General features: G+C 40.4%; 1 protein-coding gene across 1 annotated transcript in view; it reads left to right on the forward strand.

Annotated features, from left to right (window-relative positions):
- Positions 1-19,925, forward strand: part of LOC105492692 (kinesin family member 5C) — a 154,254-nt gene that overhangs the window by 65,149 nt on the left and 69,180 nt on the right. The window contains exons 5-10 of the mRNA XM_011759927.2: positions 1,730-1,778; positions 2,056-2,111; positions 2,795-2,882; positions 7,031-7,155; positions 9,650-9,754; positions 10,122-10,270. Coding sequence (XP_011758229.1) covers positions 1,730-1,778; positions 2,056-2,111; positions 2,795-2,882; positions 7,031-7,155; positions 9,650-9,754; positions 10,122-10,270 — 572 coding nt within the window. The remainder of the gene's footprint in view (positions 1-1,729; positions 1,779-2,055; positions 2,112-2,794; positions 2,883-7,030; positions 7,156-9,649; positions 9,755-10,121; positions 10,271-19,925) is intronic.

Below are 19,925 nucleotides of genomic sequence, written 5' to 3' on the forward strand. Positions count from 1 at the left end.
ACAAAATATTTGAAATGACAAAACAACAAAATTGCCACCCTCACACACACACCAAAAGCAGAAATTAATAAAATCAGAATCCTGTTTCTACTTACGTTAAATGTGAATATGATTCTAATTGCCAGACTTGCCAGTATCTAGTTTGTGACTTTTTAAAGACATAATTAATTTTCTCTGTAATCGATGGAAATAAGGCCACATGTTTAAGATCTCAAAAATAATAGACAATGGATTGAAAATCAGACAAATCTGAAATAAATAGAATGCACTGAACTAGAATTGAGTTGGCTGCAGGAAGGGCTGGGTTAGAGATGTGCAGGATTGGAGGCCAAACAGACCCATAAGGATTTGGGGAGTGTGGCAGCATGAGAGATTAGACAAAGCTGTAGATGTGAGTCTTTGAAATGTCACATAGATGTGTCCATGAGAGATGGGCCTCAGACTCACAGGGGAGTCTGACAGGTGTTCAAGCAGGCAGATGTTGCTAGGGATACAGGCAGCCAGGAGAGATGCCCAGCAGCGGATTCCAGGGCTCAAGCTAGGACCCCACATCTCAGAGTAACTGGAATGGTTCCAGTCGGGTGGTTCCAGACCGAGGCACATTAAAAATAATGGATCAGGGCTGAGTCGGAACTGGGAGCAGTGCTGGGTTAGAGTCTCCGCTTCCCCATGACTGGTCCAGAGCTGGGATGTAAGGATGAGGTTTCACCTGAGTAGTCACATCCCGGCTTTACAGCTTTACAACTGTTTTCCTTTCTGCCCATTCCCTTGTTTAGATTTCGAAAGAACTTATGAACATAGGGCAGATAAGTTTATTGGGTAGGCAGAAAGCAAATGTAAACAGAGTACAGAATCCTGGAGGGGGATTTTTGACATCGTAAAGCCCTATGGCTTCATGTGACAGATGGGACAATTGAGGCATAGGGTCTTGGTATGTGTAAATTGAGTCCCTAAGACCTCATATTTAGTTAAAGCAGGTCTCAGACATCAGCCAGCATAAGAATCGCCTGGGGAATTGAGAACCAGATTCCTAGGTCCTGTTTTCTGGGATTTGGATTCAGCAGGACTGCAGTAGGGTTCAGGGTTCTGCAGTTCAAACAGGTTCTTAGGCGATGCTGATGAAGGTGGTGCTGCAGCTGAGCCTTGAGACTAATGGGAAGGCCTCCTTTTCTTCTCACAGTCTAACCACCTTTTTTCAAGTCCCATTTTGTTCAGATCTTTCCTGGATGCACCAGAGCTGGCCACCGTTACCAGCTCTTGCCCAGTTACCTTTCTGAGCTCTTGTAGTTCTAAAAACACTGCCCTTGTCCTCTCCCGGCTTCTTGCATGTGAACATTTGGACTAAGTCCCTGCTCCTTCATGATACTGTCAGTATCATGCAATAAGGTGAGGCCTACTGATTGTTTTCTAAGCTTGCTTGGTGCTTGTCTAACATAAAGTCTAGAGTCCTCCTGTAAGTGTCTAGCACACGACGTTAAGAACACCTGAATGACAACCAAAGGGAGCTGTGATGTGTGGGGATGGAGAATGGTCCACACTTAGGGAAGCGTAGAGCTAGCAGGAAGCAGGGGAATCCCAGTAGAGCTGGCCAGATTCTGAGTCTTCACTTTGAACCCCTCTTCTTACTCTTCTTAGCCATGCATGATAAAAGCTTTCATAAGTACTAATAATGGTATTTTTGAAATACACTGTGGCATGTCTATTCCCAACTCAATTTGTTTTTAACTAGGTTTCCTATTTTGAGATCTACTTGGACAAAATAAGGGACTTACTTGATGGTAAGTAACCTCAGTGCTTGTCCTTTATTTGTTCTGTAACAAAAGTCCGGGGAGGTTGAAATGGTTTATCACACTTCTGCTTCAGGAATTAATGAAAAGTTATAGAGATACTCTGTTGCCCTCAGGGTATATGTTCATTCTCAGCCAAGGCTTAAACTTGCGTATTGCAAAGAGATTAGATTTGCCTGTCCTTTGTAACAAACTTCCATTTTTCCTCCAATATAGAGTCTTTAACTTTTATTTTCTTCTTTGCATGCTGTCATTCTCATCTCTGTAGTATCCAAGACCAACTTGGCCGTTCATGAAGATAAAAACAGAGTCCCGTATGTAAAGGTATGAGGAAGATTTGATTGGTGATGCCATTAATTTCTCTGCAGTCTCTGTCATAATAATTATTACATAAGATGCACAGAATATTATCTGTAAAGAGCATATAGGCATTTAATCAGGCTCCTTAAATTTAGTATTCATCTGGTTTTAAAAGCTGACATTTATTTTCTTCAATAGTATCTTTCCTTTACGATATTATTATTTAACATTATTCACATTTAAAGAGGCTTTGGTATTGAGTGCAATTGTTTTTACTTTGCAGTTTGAAACGCCTATTATGGCATTATCTGTGGAACATCAAAGTATCTATTATTGGCGGCCATCGTGGTAAATAAATAAAGATAGAAGGCAAAGCAAAACTTCATCCATTTCTTCTCTCATTGATTTTCTTCTTTGATTTTCTGTCTTCTTAAAGTGTTGCTGTTGAGTATGAATATGTACTCAGAAACCTAGGAAAACTTGACAATTCTTTTTTTGGTTTACTTCTGTACTTCCTAGGGCTTGCTCAGACTTCTCTTTAATGTAGAATTCAAGCCCTGGGCAAGGAGGAGAAGTTGTTAGATCGATATTTCAGCTTTTCTATTTATCTGCACCTCTAGAAGATAAACAGGAAAATGTTCCAGCCTTTCAAAATATCGTTGCTTTTCAACTCTTTTAATGTTGAACCTGAACTGATTCTCTTCCAGGGGTGCACTGAGCGGTTTGTGTCGAGCCCTGAGGAAGTCATGGATGTAATAGATGAAGGCAAAGCAAACCGACACGTGGCTGTGACAAGTAAGCATGGTGGGGGTGTTTCCTCCCCTGTAGCTTGGGAGACAGATGTCTGCCTACTAACCGAGGGAGGTGGGGAATGAGGCACAAATGAAAGAATGCATGGGAAGGTGGTTAGAGCAGTGCTCGGACACACACGCTAGGGTATGTGTGCTATGAGTGTGTCTAGGCAGTCATGGGAAAGGGTGCCGTCTGCTGTCCACAGGGCTCTGAGGTTTGGAGATGTTGGATGAGACTTACTGGACCCTGATAACAGCCTAAGCCTGAACGTTAGGAAAATTAAACAACCAGCCAACCAAAGGGAGGGAAAGAGTAAACTCCTCAGTTTGTTTATTTGAATCATGTTATTGTTCAGGTTAAAAAAAATTCCAAACCAACAAATTCTATAATACGTTGCAGTCACACACGTGGAAATAAACCATGTTAGATTTCTGCCCTCTGTAAACAAGAAAAAGATAGGGAAGAAGGAAGTCAGAAAGCAGAGCCTGGAGCTTTAGGGAAAGCCTTCCGACGTGTTACTAGCAGACACATTCAGATCGGCTCATTGACTCTGCAGTTCCTTCCTCAGTATATTCATTGCGTCTCAGGGAAGCAGTGCAAATGGGATTCGGGCAGCAGAGGGTCCGTGAAAAATGAGAGTTGTCTATGCTATTAAGAGGGATGTGGACAAATGAGAGTGAGGTCACATAAACAGAAGCTGAGAGAACTAAGGGTTTATAGCTTGCGTGAGGGAAAAAATCTAGAGGAGGGTGTGTGGACGATATAATATATCTTACCGTGTTGAAGGTGCTGACACTAAGAAAGAGGGTCAGCTTGTTCTGTTCCATCTCAATGCTTAGAATACCCATGATTGTTGGAGCTCTAGGGTGGCAGATTTCGACCCCTATCAGGAGAACTCTCCAACCATTATAGCTGCCCCAAGTGCAGCCTGCTACCTAGTGAGGTAGTGAGTTCACTGTTATGTTGTAAAAGAGATTCAGGCATTGGTTGGCTGACTGGTCTAGACTCTTTAAGTGTCTTCTACCCAAGACTCTCTGATTCTGTGGTCCAGAACTGTAATTCTCAACATTTTTGCTATCTGAGCAATGTATCAGATGATATTCATATATATAGCAACTTTCATAGGTGAGCCTGGACCTGGATACAGTGTTGTTCAAACTCCACTTCTTTTTCTCTTGCTTAAAACCCACACACACACACGAAAGAATGTAAGACAGATATTCTTACAGTAGTAGCATCTCTCATTTACGTTATTCACTCTGTTTCTGAAGCTGTTTTTAGTTACAAATTATTTATGGCATATCCGATAATGCATTTTGGTGCCTTGGTTTGGAACTGCTAGTCTAAAAAAAAATTGCTATTATTCTTACCATTCTGGTAAGGTTTTTCTTTTATTATTGCAATAAAATATACTTAACATGAAATTTGCCATCTTAACCATTTTAAAGTATGCATTTATGTGACATTAAGTACCTTCACATTGTGTGCAACGGCACCACCTTCCATCTCTAGAACTTTTTTTATCTTCTCCAACCAAAACTCTGAACCCATTAAACACCAACTCTTTATTCTCCTCTTGCTCAGTGTACTTTGTCTCTATGAATTTGACTGCTCTAGGTACCTCATATAAGTGGAATCATAAAGTGTTTGTCCTTCTGTGACTTACTTCACTTAGCATAATGTCTTCAAGTTTCATCCACGTGCTAGCAAATGTCCTTCCTTTTTAAGGCTGAATAATATTCCATTGTATGTATATACAACATTTAAAAAATTCATTTAACCATTAATGGACACTTGGGTGGCTTCTACATTTTGGCGATTGTGAATAATGCTGTTATGAAGAAAGGTGTGCAAACATGTATTTGAGTCCTTGATTTCAATTCTTTTGAGTATATAAGCAGAAGTGGAATTTCTGGATCTTATGGTAATTCTACTTTCAGTTTCTTGAGGAACCGCTCCTATTTGCTATTATTACTATTTTCTACAGCAGCTGTACCATTGTCTATTCCTAACAGCAGAACACCAGAGTTTTCATTTCTCTACATCCTTGCCAACTTGTTATTGTTACTATTTTTTATAATAGCCATCTAAATGGTGTGAAGTACTGTTTCATTGTGGTTTTGATTTGCATTTCTCTAATGATTAGTGATGTTGAGCATCTTTTCATGTGCTTATAGGCCATTTGTATATCTTCTTTGAGGGATGTCTATTCAAGGTCTGTATTTATTTTTTAATCAGGTTGATTTGTTGTTGTTGACTTGTAGGGAGTTCTCTATGTATTCTGGACATCAATCCCTTATTAGATATACGATTTATAAAATTTTCTTCTATTCCATGGATTGCTTTTTTACACTATTGATAGTGTCTTTTGATAGGTAAAAGTTTTTAATTTTGATGAAGTGTCTATTTTTATTTTGTTGCTTGTTCTTTGGGTGTCATATCCAGGAAATTATTGACAAGTCCAATGTCATGAAGCTTTTCTCCTGTGTTTTAGTCTAAGAGTTTTATAGTTTTAGTTTTTATTTGTAGGTATTTGATCCTTTTGGAGTAAATTTTTGCATGTACTCTAAGGTAAGGGCCCAACATTAATATATTTTTTGCATGTAGATATCCAACACTATTTGTTGAAAAGACTGTTCTTTCCACATGAAATGGTCTTGACACTCTTGTTGAAAATCATTTGACCATATATGTGAGGATTTATTTCTGGGCCCTTTATTCTGTTCCATTGATTTATATGTCTGTCTTTATGTCAATACCACACTGTTTTGATTACTGTAACTTTGTGGTAACTTTTATTTTTTATTTTTCCATAGGTTATTGGGGTACAGGTAGTATTTGGTTACATGAGTAAGTTCTTTAGCGCTGATTTGTGAGGTTTTGATACACCTATCACCTCAGCTGTATGCAATGCACCCTATTTGTTGTCTTTTATCCCTCGCCCTACTCCCACCCTTCCCCTCAAGTCCCCAAAGTCCATTATATTGTTGAAGTGTGAGACCTTCAACTCTGTTCTTATTTTTCAAGATTGTTTAGGCTATTTGGGGTCCCTTGAGATTTCATATGAATTTTAGGATGGATTTTTGTACTTCTGCGAAATATGTCATTGAAATTTTGATAGAGATTGCACTGAATTTGTAGATTGCTTTGGGTTATACTGACAGCCTAATGATATTAAGTCTTCTAATCAATCCATTTATTTGTGTCTTCTTTCATATCTTTCAGTCACATTTTGTAGTTTCCAGTGTACAAGTCTTTCTCTTCTCTGGTTAAGTTTATTCCTAAGTAGTTTATTCTTTTTTTTTTTTTTTTTGCTATTATAAATAAGGTTGTTTTCTTAATTTTTTGGGTTGTTCATTGTTAGTACATAGAAATGCAACTGATTTTTTACATGTTGATTTCGTATCCTACAACTTTGCTGAATTAACTGTTAGTTTGGACAGTTTTTTAAAAATGAATCTTTAGAGCTTTTTACATATAATCTGGTAAGATGGTTTTGAGAACTGATTGCTGATGAAGGCTGAATAGGATGGTTGCTGGGGTCTCTGTCTGCTGGGCAGACAAAGACGAGGATTTGCAAGCATTTTCATTTCCAGTACCCCATCCTAGTGAAGCATATTTAATTTTTGAAACATTCTTTGCAGTTAGCATAGGTTATAGAAGTGTATGTCTTAATCCTTCCTTAGGAAAGTCTTAATCCTTCCTTAGGAAAGCTTATGATATTACTGATAAGGCAAGGCTTATGCACATGACTAAGATAGCCTACATCATGTATTAATCATGTTAAAGTCTGAGGAATTTAAAGTGAGGCAGGGGAGGAAGTAGTGAATTCTTCAAGGGGAAAGTCATGCTATAGTAGGAATTTAGAGGATGGGGCTTCAGGTAGAGCTAGAAAATCTGATATCTTAGACTGTCGACTAAGATTTTTTAGATTAATTTCTTTGCTCCTTGAAGACATTTAAAATCTTGTCTTTCTAGAATGAGCATTGTTTTTCAGAAGAAACAGGGGTCTCAGATAATTTTTAAAAGTGGCTGGACTTACTTCAATGAAATGGAGCTACTAGGCATGACTTGTTATGCTTTTCAGATGAGAGGTTTGCTACCTAAACCTACATGTTCTTTGTAGAGCAGTAAACTATTTTCCTTTTCAGACATGAATGAACACAGCTCTAGAAGTCACAGTATCTTCCTGATAAATATTAAACAAGAGAATGTAGAGACTGAAAAAAAACTCAGTGGGAAACTTTATTTGGTTGATTTGGCTGGGAGCGAAAAGGTAATTGGTTCTTTATTTGTATTATCTATAATTTTCCCCTTTTATTTGCTTCACTGTGCAATGGTATAATTTTTATGCTCTTCTATTTTCCTGCTTTAAAGCACTTTTAAAGGTTCTGAGGCTCTGCCAAGGTGTTATTACATTTAACCCTTTTTCCCTGCTTTCTTTTCTGGTCCTGAGGTCTCTTATTGGTGTCGCAGGCAGGTACTTTGCATGCCAACTCTGATTTATCCCTGATGGGCCCTTATGATGATGTTAGGCAAGAGTTGGTTTGACTTAGCCTGTGGCAGAGGCAGCTGCACACATGTGGGAGGGATATTAACTTCTAAGAAAAGAATAAATCCCATGTTGTACCTGACTCTAATAGGCCAGGAACGAGCTTTGCCATTGGAATGTGGCAGTCCTGCCTCTGCAGGTTTGTTTTGCTGATAGAAGGTCTGGAACCTGGGGCACTCCCCGCATTCCCTGGTTCTCCCAGCAGTAGGCATGGGCTGACGGTATCCCATGTGGGAGTCCTTGGCTGTCTCATGCAGCGCGGCCTGTAATCAGCCTTAGCTGCAAGCCTTTACTGTTCTCTGGTTTTATCTAGACTCTCTTTTGTTGTCTACACCCTGACCCATGCCCTCCCAGGCCCTGGCTGGGGCTGTACTCCAGAGCAATAGGCTTCCCAGAATCTCCAGTCTCACTTCCATAGCACCAAAGACTTCTGCTGCCAAGCCCTGTCTCGAGGCACTGATCTCCCTTGAGCAACATCACAGAGCAAGGCCACGTGCACAATGCCCTCTGGCCTCCATCATCACTGACATCATGCTGATTGTCCCCATGAAGGCCAGCCTTGAAGCTTGGTCAGTCTCCCTAACTGTATGATTGATCACTACTTATTGCACTACGCCACTGAGTTCCCATATGCCAAGTTATGGCGACTTACATCCAAGTAAGTAATGGTTACTTGGATTGTCCTCTAGTATGCATTTGTAAAACCGTGAGCGGAAAGTCATCTGTGTATTTCTAGTTGGGAATCTAAAATTTTACTAGTATGGGCTTGTAACTTTAGTTAAACAGATGTGCAACAGAATGGAAATAATGGAGCATTGTTGTTTATTTAGAGCCTAAATACACCTGAAAACTGCTTAATACTGGCAGACTGGAGTGGAGGCTTGCCTCTGCACAGTGTCAGTGGTTATTGCTAATGATATTTATGAGGTGTTTGAAATCATGTCCTTCACATAGTTTCTTTTGCTCACACACACCTGTTTTCCTTTGCCCTAGATGTGTCCATATGACTGTGTCAGTGTGATCTTGTAGAAGAGAACTCTGGGCTTTAGTTCCCATCTCTCCTGAATGGCGTTCTTCCCTTAGGTTGGCAGTCTGATATTTCTGGGGCTCAGTTTCCTGTCTGTCAAAGGAGGGTGATAGATGATACCTGCCTTGTATATTTCATGGAGTTAAGATGCTCAAATAAGAAAGCATCTTAAAATAACACTGCTTAAAATAACATAGACTGTTACTGTTTGTGACCCGTCAGCTACATGATTTCTCTATGTGTAAGTAGGGGAGCCACACAAACAATTCCAAGGGAGTTGAGAATCTATTCTATTTTTGAAATAAACCTCCCCCTGGACATGAATTCATTTCTGTCATCAGGAGTTTCTCCTTTATATGAGATTGGAATTTGCGTAGTTGAACATTGCTTCCTTGCTTCCTTTCTTGAGAGAGCAGCTGCTGCCCCTGCATCATTTGTCCAGTCAGCAGAGACATGAATCATGTTGAGTTCCCTTTTTTTCTAGCATCTGTAGACTGCCCTCTACCTAGAGCAAATGCTGTCAAGATGAAATTACCAGCAATAACACAGCAAAGGAGAAACTGCGTGGTCCCCCTGGCTGCAGAGGAAAAAAAGACAAATTTACAATGCAATATACATTTGACTTTTCATTTCTCTCCCAAGTTTTTTGCTTTTTGGATATTTTTCATTTTTTCCTTGTTGTGAGAATAAGTAGGGAAGGAACAGAGTCTGGATAACCAACCCTACCACATCTAGTCATCTGCCTGAACTTGGAGCTTGTAACTTACATTTTTCCAATATGCCCATTCATTGTGGCTCAGGACAACATTTTCTCTTCATGCTTCCCTCTGGGCTCCCTTCGGCATGGGGACTGCGGCTCAGTCTCCCAGGGCCCGAGCTACCCATGGTGACAGCACTTCTGGAGCCTGGTTTCCCTGGATGGATGGCCCCTGGGGAAGCATCTGCAGCTCCACCACTTGAGGTATTTCAGCTATTCCACTAAAACCCAATTGAGAGGAAAATGATGGCAGGAGAGACCAAATCCCCAGCCTCATACGCGAAGGATGGTTTTTATCACTGTGGGTCTTCTCTACTTTTATTTTTCCTTGCTTTCCAGGAGGCTGTCCCCCTTTGCCCTTGTGTGAATTTGAAATTTCTACTTTGTGCTTCCGCTGTCCTGTGCTGCTCACTGCTTTCTTTTCTCTCTGGTAGGTCAGCAAAACTGGTGCCGAGGGAGCTGTTCTCGATGAAGCTAAAAATATCAATAAGTCTTTGTCTGCTCTTGGAAATGTGATCTCTGCTTTGGCAGAAGGGACAGTAAGTGATCCTGCCCCCGTCTATTAAATAATATTATGAGAAACCACCTTTTGGGTCCTCGTAGTCCCTTTGCCACACACCAGAGACTGGTTTGTTTTTCTGTTTGGAAAAGGACAGAGGGAATCCTGGCTGTGGATGCCTGCTCCCTGGGAGTTCCCATCTACTGAAAAGTATGAATGATGATGCTAATTTCCTATGACATAGGTCAAAGAATGGGCATTTTAAACTTGGGCAAGATCCAAAGACCCGGCCACAAATTCTTGTTTTACTCGATTTCTAAGCTCAGTGTCTTCATCCCTGACTTGCTTGCCTCTGGTTTTTCTCAGAATGGGCTGTCAAAACCAATACTTATTCTTTTCCTAAATAGAAAACACATGTGCCATACCGGGACAGCAAGATGACTCGGATTCTTCAGGACTCTTTGGGTGGGAACTGCAGAACCACCATCGTCATTTGCTGTTCTCCTTCTGTCTTCAATGAGGCTGAGACCAAGTCCACACTGATGTTTGGACAGAGGTACGTGTGGTCTCTTAGGACCCATCCTCTGAGCTAGGTCTTGGGTCTTAAGAGTGAGTGGCAAGGCCAGGCGCAATGACTCACGTCTATAATCCCAGCACTTTGGGAGGCCAAGGCTGGTCTCAAACTCCAAGGTCAGCAGTTTGAGACCAGCCTGGCCCACACGGTGAAACCCTGTCTCTACTAAAAATGCAAAAATTAGCTGGGTGTGGTGGCATGTACCTGTAGTCCCAGCTACTCAGGAGGCTGAGTCAGGAGAATTGCTTAAACTCAAGAGGTGGAGGTTGCAGTGAGCCAAGATCATACCACTGCACTCCAGCCTGGGCGACAGAGCAAGACTGTCTCAAAAAAAGAAAAAAATAATAGTGAGTGGCAAGGGGCTATTGTCAGAGAATCATAAAGTAAGGGACAAACAGCCTTTTACTCAATTACATCTAGCAGGTGATACGTAAACTTGAGGCATCACTTATTGAGGCCAAAGCAATAATTGTATTTTAAAATAATGGGCAAGAACACGCCAGTCAAAGGTATGGTGTTTAAAACAAAACAAAGCAAAACAGCTAAACTTATTTCAGATGTGAATTGGAAATGCGTTGGGGTGTTACTTTTGTTCTTCATGGCACTGGAGTCTACTTTTTAGGTTCATATTATTTCAAGTTTATAAATCTCAAGATTGATAACTGCCTTTAGCTCTGGTATTTGGGATCCATTGCACAGTGGCTGATAAAACACCCAGAAAATTATGTGAATGCAGAATAGAGGTATAAAAAGCAACGAAGGGGAAGGAATCTTTACCAGCACTGGAGGTAGGAGGTCTGGACTGTATGCTGAGAAGAGACGTGGATGACAGCTTCCTACCTTTAAAAATACCCACATGAGACTTCCTAGATCCCTGGGAGGTGTCCATAGGTGGGCAGCAGGTGTGACTCCATAATCGTAAAGCAAGAGTTACATGTGTGGTTTGGTTCATATCTTCCTTTTTTTCTTGTCACTTTCTTTTTTACCTACCCCCTCCCACTGTCCAAGGCCTGACCTCCTTCAGGCATGTTTCCTCAGTTCCAGTGTTTAGGTTCTATCCTTCAGCCCTCGTGCCTCAGTGTTCATTCCCAGAGTGCTTGGGGTGCTGTGGATCGGGCGATCTGAACATCTTCAGTGCTCAGTGAGCTGAGCTTAGGGCTGAGGTTGGATGTGGATTCTGCTGCCATCGGTTCATTTAATTCTAAACAATCATGTGATCTTTAGACAAGTCACCAGTGCTCTGTGGGCTTTAACTAGCTCATTTGTGAATGGATGCACAGAGCACTTCCCTGCCTCCTCCCTGGGAGTGTGTGTTGTGTGGTTATGCCTAAGGAATAGTTTAAGATGAGAGAAAGGACAGATGGGGGTGGGCATTCTGTCTGGGAAATTGTTATGGCTTGTTTAAACTGCATTAAGCCCCAGTCATTTCCTGAGCCCTCAACAGAACATAGAATTATGCAGCCATGGCACCTGTGGGATGTCTAAATAAATAATAATTATATTGAAATGTTGTAGAGCTAATATATCTTTTATACTGGATTTGGGTCCTTTACTTCCTCCCAAATTGCTTCCTTGATTAGTTAAATGCTTAGGCCAAGGGGGTTGCAGTAGGATAACACCTACGTTCCTCAAGGGTCTCAGAAACCCACAAACCAGCATCTGCTTATGGAAAACAAGATCACACCCTGCCCAGTGTCTTAAACTTGAGCTTTAACAATTTCCTCTGAAGACATGTTTGAGCAAACCAGCTCTAAATGCATTTATAAAGGAAACATCGCTTCAAAAAAAATCCTTACCAGCAAAGCAAAAATATTCTGGCTCTTTTCAAGCCACAGTCACCGTGGGGCATTGGCTATCTTTGCAAGGCCCAGTCACCTTGGGGCATTGCTGTTATCAGGAGATATTTGCAGCGTCTACAGGAAGCATTTTGAATATCAGTTAGTGTCTAATATATGTCAGGTGTGTCAAAATTATAGCACTTCTGACAGCAATTATCTCACCTTTGTACAGAGTATGAAATCAAGGCTTAGGTGCAAAGCCATTGGATACCATACCTGAGACCACACAGCCAGTAAGTGACTAAACATGGAGGATGTCCTAGGATGCATAGTCTGAGCACAGCCCTTTGGTTCAGTAAGCTCAGTGTTGAAGCTAATTCTGCTGTTGACCCATTCTCTTGTTTACCTCTCCCCTCTAAGCCTCAGTCTTCTCTCTCATAGAGAGAGAGATATAATAATGCCTATTTCAAGAATATTGGGAGGATTATATAGTTGCTTCAGTTTTAACCTAGCACAAGGGCTGGCATGAGTCCAGGTAAAAAAAGTTCATGACCGATGGCCAGCTATCGGTGATTGCAAGTTCTGCTTTTCTTTCGTCTTAAATAATCTCACAGTATTCAGCCTTGAAAAGGTCATAGTAGTAGATGGGACTAGACTGAATGTAATGCACTGTAACGGACAGCACTGTCATATAAGGGAGAGGATTAAATAAAGTAGAATTAGAATTACATTTTGGGAATGAACAAATAAAAAATACTGCAGATAATTTGGGCTTCCAGGAATTAAAAAGTAATGTAAATTATGTTTTCAAATGAAATAGGTCGGTCTACATTCTTTTATCAGAGTCATCTAGATTCTGCTCTCTGTGACAGCAGGGACTGAGTTTGTCACAGACATTAGTTTCTCATCAACGACTCTGCACAACTAGTTCACAGTAGGTGGTCAATAAATAAATGTTTATCAAATGAATGAACAGATGAATCTAAAGCTTATTGTGTAAGGTTATCTAAAGCTTATTTGTGTTGGAAAGTTAAGGCAGTTGCTGAACTTTGATGCCATTACATCCAGAAGTTTGGTTGGGTTTGGATCTGGTTTGCTTTCCAATCTATTATTGGAAATGTGTGAGGTTTCGTTCCTTTCCCTTTATCCCCAAGTTAGTTAATGGATTATTTAAGGATGCTGAACTACAGGGCCAATACCTGCTGTATTGTTAAATATACTCATTGAACCCAATTATACAGCAGACACAAGACTGAACATCAGATTAGACATGGTATGTGGTAGCTAATGAGATTAAGCACTTTGAACTCAGAAAAGACTGCCGGGCACATCCTAAATTCATTGTAATGAGTGTTCATTATATTCTTACTGCAGAGGTGGGCAAACCTTAGGGCAGCATGAGGTTCCTCAGTGATTCCTTTGTGGTTCTTTCAAGGACGTGAAGCGAGTACACGTTTGTTGTTCTGCTTGACTGTACTGATGCTCTGAATAACACAATGTAGTATTTGTTTCGAAGCAGTTAAATCTGCAGATCCCTGAAAGCACTCTACCAAGAGTCCTGCTAGCATTCTTCAGGATTATAGGTTAGATACTGGAATTTAAAGGGAAAAATTTACCATGTCTATTTCTATTTTTTTTTTAAATTATACTTTTAAGTTCTGGGATACATGGGCAGAACGTACAGGTTTGTTACATAGGCATACACGTACCATGGTGGTTTGCTGCACCCATCAACAAGTCACCTACATTAGGTATTTCCCTGAATGCTATCCCTCCCCTAGACCCCCACCCCCCGACAAGCCCCAGTGTTTGATGTTCCCCTCCCTGTGTCCATGTGTTCTCATTGTTCAACTCCGACTTATGAGTGAGTTTTCTCATGCAGTGTTTGGTTTTCTGTTCCTGTGTTAGTTTGCTGAGAATGATGGTTTCCAGCATTCTGGTTCTTCCGTTCAGTCGGGGTTGTTTCCTTTGGTTTCCTGAATGCCCAGCATCGTGCCATTAAAGAAGTAAGTGCTGTCTCCTGCATTCTCAAAGAGCTTTTAATCTAGTTGAGGATGCAGCACGTGAATTCCCAGGCAGTAGAAAGTCAAAAAGCCAGACTCAAATTAGAGCACTTTTATTGATTTTTTCTTCTGGCTTCCAGAATTCTATTTTGTAGTCTTTAATTACTCTTCTAAACTACTTTTACAGCACTATTTGAAAAAGATATTTATGTTTTAGAAGTGTGAACTCAAATCCCCCGATTGTGTTGGAAGCCAATTTTAATGTACCTTGATTTGGGGTGGTAATGAAGGGAAAGAGGCCCTCTGAGGGGACAGACCAATGTGGTTAGGAAGACCTGAATCAGCACATCTTTGGCACCAGGATTTTTGATTGATCCAGCATGAATAATTCAAAGGCTTTATTTGTATGTTGAATGTGGAAGGAGAATTGATATCTTAGGGAAAGTAATATTCTTTCTTCTTTTCCTGATGTGCGCTTAAAAAAGTCATGTCATCATTTTAATTGTGTCATCTGCCAGTTTAGTGGTAGCTAGATTAGGCAGAGCCTGAATAGTGTGCATATGAAATGTACGTCACCAGAACATGAGAACATGTTACCTGTGAGAGTAGAACGAGCATTTTGGCCAAGGCAGATACTTGACTACACTTTGACATGAAAGAAAAAAAGGCTTAAATCATTCCTGTTGGGGGAGCTACTGCTGAAACACCAATAGGGTTAATTTTTGCTCTTGGAGGGAAGAAATACTGTGGGTGACATACATTTAACTAGATGCCCAGTCCTTATCCATGTCATTTCTGAATGTTTCTCAGGTGACTAGCACTTTTTAAAGGCACAATATTTTAATTTCTCCTTCCCACCCTCCTTCCTTCCCTCACCAGAAGCCGGGAAGGTGCTTTGGAGCAGTGGTCCTTTCAGAAGAAGGCTTGGTGTTATAGATGAGAACTAGGTCTCAGAGTAAATTAGAAGGTTAGTTTTGGATTAGTTTTATGTGTCAACTTGGCTAGGCCGTAGTGCCCAGTTACTTAATCAAATGCAAATCGAGGCATTGCTGTGAAGGTACTTTGTAGATGTGCTTAGCACTTACAATCAGTTGACTTTAAGCAAAGCAGGTTACCCTCAATAATAAGGGCGAGCATCATCCACTCAGTTGAAGGCCTTAAGAGCTAAAATGCAGGTTTCACGGAGAAGACAAAATTGTGCTTCAAGATGGTAACATTAACTCCAGCCTCAGTTTCCAGCTGTCAGCCTCCCCTATGGCTTTCAAACTTGCCAGCCCCCGCAGTCATGGGAGTCAATTTCTTAAGTAAATAAAAGAGTGAGATATATAATATATATGTATGTATATATAATAAGATCTTATGTATACAATAGGATATATAATATGTTATCTATATTTATCTATCACCTGTCTCTATCTTCTATTGGTTCTGTTTCTCTGGAGAGCTCTGACTGATAGTGAAGAATGCTATACTTTCTATCCTCTCCTGCTTCCACAGTGGGAGAATCTCTGTTTCTCTCTCACACACACCATTCACGGTGCAGAATCACACATGACAGATTTATTCTATGAGCTGAAGGTGTGAGATTGTCTAGAGCTCCTTATTCAAATGCCAGCACTATCCTGAACACCTGGTGAGAGAAGGAGGATGCTGAAACAAAACATATGAAGGTACCAAGAACAAACATCTTTGTGGTTATTCCAGGGAAGCCAAAGTAATTAGAAGAAACGCCAATGGTAGGCACTCCTCATGTCTTTTAGAACTGACTGTGGCCAGGAAATATGAGTATAGGAAACCATTAGGGAAGCAGGTGGGGATGAGACTCATCAGAATGCAGTGGTTCTAGGTCTTTTCCCCATTCAAGGAGGGCTTTGTTCAAGTGCCAACTTATGAGGATGCCTTCAGTGTCATCACGTATGGGTGTTTAACCTCGGTGGTGAAGATGGGTACCATGAGCAGTCTTGGAAGCTGGCCATGTGCTTCTGAACATGTAAACTGCAAATTCAGTGATGGAAAGATTGAGTGGTGCTGGGAAGGAAATAACAGAATGCTCGAGAATGGGGAGGTAGTTTCCTCTTTCCATTCTTTAGTAGAATATATCTAAGAGAATCTTTTCTGACTTAACTGTCTCTGTAGCAGTATCTAGATGGAAGATGTACTGTGGCCACTGCTCTTTGCCTGCTGGGTTTGGTCTGCCTTTTCTAAGGGTGGTTAACATTCGTAAGCTTTGAGGTCTTTAAAAAATTTGGTCCTAATTCCCTCCCTGTGGGGAGAAGAGATTTTATACCCAGGGCACGCCTAGATCATATATCATTAAAGTAGTGCTTGACTTGCTGAAGCAAGCCAAAACAAGGAAAAGATGTAAAACAGATACCCTGATAATGGCATACTCACAATTTGACTCAGTTTTAAAAGCAGGTCTTGCTGTTAGGGTATAAATTTAGGACTGAATTAAAATTCTTTCCCAGAGTAGCCTTTGGATTCTTTCTCAGAGTAGCCTTTAGGATTTTGCTCAGCGCCTGCTATGGTTGTAACTGGTGGAATAGACATTGGTATCTGTGTACACAGTGGGGGCTCTGATTGAAAACCCTGAGAGTTTTTAGAAATGAAGAACCCACTTTTGTATTTCTTTGTGAATGATCAGGTCACTTTGGATTAATCAAATAGTATCACAGTCAGTTTGACCTTTAAAGAGGATGAGTGAGCAGTCAGTAAGTGGCTAGAATAAGGCTTCTGTGGGTCATTGGCTTGTTTCTCTATATCAAAGAGATAATGTCCCAGAACTATAAGGCTGGTTGGTATCACAATTGCTGTATAGCTTCTGCTAGACAAAAATCACAAAACCTGCCTTAAGAGCACTTCTTAATTTCTGCTGTCTTCTTGATTTTGTGTCTCCCTGTAAGCTCCTACCTGAAATTCTTTTTGAAACAAAGCTGAGCAATAAATGCACACGTGTAGGCCTGTGCTCCAGCTCCGGATCATGTTCACCGGCAGCCTCACGCCCTAGATCCAAACCACAAGACAGCAGAACACTGTGTAACCACATTGATGGCAGTTTCTTTTTCTTTTTTTACCTCTGAAATCAGTTAAAGCTAATTAAGGAAAAATGAATTTTGAATGTCCAAACAGAAAGAAGCTAGTGATCATTAGGCTCCTTCATTCTCTAAATTTGCCAAAGTTAATGGTAAAAAGAAAAAGAAATTGTAGACATTCTATATCCTTTTACTCTTACTCTCTTGAGGGAATGAGGGACTGAGACCCTCTTTATTTCACTTTGCAAGATTGTTTTTGACATCCTAGATAGGAGAATATTTGTTCTATTAAAAAAAAACACACACGCAATAAGCCTCGGGGCACAAAAATTCAGTATCTCTCTTAGTAACTCTAGTTTATTCTGCATCTGGAAATTCTTGTGTCTGACTTGATTTCTTTCTACATCAGTTTATTTTTCTTAACTCAATTTTTATTGAATATAATATAGTAAAATGCATAAACTTAAGTGTATGACTGATTTTTTTTTTACAAATATGTATGCACATGTGACCACCACCCAGCATCTTGGAATCCTCTCTCTTGGACCCTCTCAGTCAACACCGAACTCTCAAGGGTAATTGTCACCCTAACTTCCATCAACATAGATTAGTATTGCCTGTCTTCAAACTATATAAAAGTGAAATCATGCAGTACTGTTTTGTATCTGGCTTCTTTCATGCAGCGTTTTATGTGTGAACTTCATCTACATTGTTAGGTGTAGTAGCAGTTTATTTTTCACAGTTATATAGTATTCTGTTGTATTAATGTGGCTTATATGTATCCATTCTACTGTTGATGGATATTTGGATTATTTTCATTTTGGGGTGATTATAAATAAAGTTACTATGACATTGGTTGTCATGCCTTTGGGTGAATATATGTCCTCATTTCTGTTAGGTGGGAGCGGGTCATAAGGTGTGAAATATTCTACTTTAGTAGATACTACTAAAGATTTTTCCAGAACGACAGTAATAATTCACAGTCTCTCCAGCAGCAGTTGACTGTTACAGTCATTGCTCATTCTCAGCAACTGTTGGCATTATCGGTTTCAAATTTTTTAGCCATTCTGTTGGGTGTGTTAAGGTATCTCATTGTAGTTTTAATTTAGCCATTATTAGGCTAATAATGTTAAACACCTTTTTAGGAGGTGTTTTATTGGCACTTCTTTTATAAAGTGCCTGTTGCAAGTCTTTGCCCAGTTTTTTCTTATTGATTTAAAAGAGTTATTTTGGGTAAGTCCTTTGTCAGGTATATGTATTTTATATATCTTCTCCCACCTTGTAACTTGCCTTTTAACTCTCTTAATTGTGGCTTCTAATGAAGACAGGTTTTTAATTTTAATGAAGTCACATTTATTTTTTCTTTTATGTTTTATTTAAGAAATCTTTGGCCAGGCACGGTGGCTCATGCCTGCAATCCCAGCGCTTTGGGAGGCTGAGGCAGGTGGATCACCTGAGGTCAGGAGTTTGGGACCATCCTGGCCAACATGGCAACACCCCATCACTACTAAAAATACAAAAATTAGCCAGGCATGGTGGCATGCATCTGTAATCCCAGCTACTTTGGAGGCTGAGACAGGAGAATCGCTTGAACACGGGAGGCAGAGATTGCAGTGAGCCGAGATCGTGCCACTGCACTCCAACCTGGGCAACAGAGTGAGACTCTGTCTCAAAAAAATAAATAAATAAATAAATAAATTTTTTAAAAAACTTTGCCTACACCAAGGTCTTGAAGATACTGTCCTATATTTTCTCTAGAAGCTTTATTGTTTTACTTTTCACATTTATGTCTGGGATCTCTCTGGAACAGAATTTTTTACATGGTATTGGGGGTGGGGGATAAAGTTCCGCTTCCCCTCAGTACCCAGTATTGAAAGGACTGCCCTTTCCACTCTTCTTTATGGGCACTTTTGTCATAAGTTAGATGACTGTCCTCTGAGTGCCTGTTTCTGGACAGTTTATTCTGTTTTTATTCCAATGTTTCTGACAATTTGATCAGTTTTACTTTATAAGAAAGTGTTGGTATTCAATCCTCTGACTTTGATCTTCAGAACTGACCTTGCTATTCTTGTTTTTGTTTTTCATTTCTATTATAAATTTCAGAGTCAGCTAGCCAATTTGTATAACACATACAGAAGCCCCTTAGGGTTTTCTTGGGGGAAGGTGGGGATTACTTAATTCTCTAGAACAATTTTAGGAGAATTAACATCTTTCTTTCTCAGTGTAAGCTGATTTTTTCATATTCTACCTTTAGTGAATGTAAAAGCCCCGCTTGCCCCATTTGGGCTGAATGAAGTCTCGGGCTCCAGCGTGAGCCACGGATTCCCACTGTTATTTGAGTTCCAAAGGGAAGTTGGGTTGCGCATCTTTTTTTTTTTTTTTTGAGACAGAGTCTCGCTCTGTCGCCCAGGCTGGAGTGCAGTGGCCGGATCTCGGCTCACTGCAAGCTCCGCCTCCCGGGTTCACGCCATTCTCCTGCCTCAGCCTCCCGAGTAGCTGGGACTACAGGCGCCCGCCACCTCGCCCGGCTAGTTTTTTTGGTAGTTTTTTTTTTTTTTTTTTTTTTTTTTTAGAAGTTATAAGCTATAGTTTAATGCACTTTCTTTAGGTATCAAAGTTTGTAAGAAATAGCTGTGCTATATTTCATAGTTGATTAAACGAAATACATACATTGCAAAGCAAGATCTAAACTTTCAAGGACTGTGAGCATCCTTAAAAGGGTGAATTTATGAGGTAGCTAGATTTATTGTAGCAGTGAAGTGAAAATAAGGACCCTTGGCCGGGCGCGGTGGCTCAAGCCTGTAATCCCAGCACTTTGGGAGGC

This window comes from Macaca nemestrina, chromosome 11 (assembly GCF_043159975.1).
Source record: "Macaca nemestrina isolate mMacNem1 chromosome 11, mMacNem.hap1, whole genome shotgun sequence".
In the NCBI taxonomy this organism is placed as follows: domain Eukaryota; kingdom Metazoa; phylum Chordata; class Mammalia; order Primates; family Cercopithecidae; genus Macaca; species Macaca nemestrina.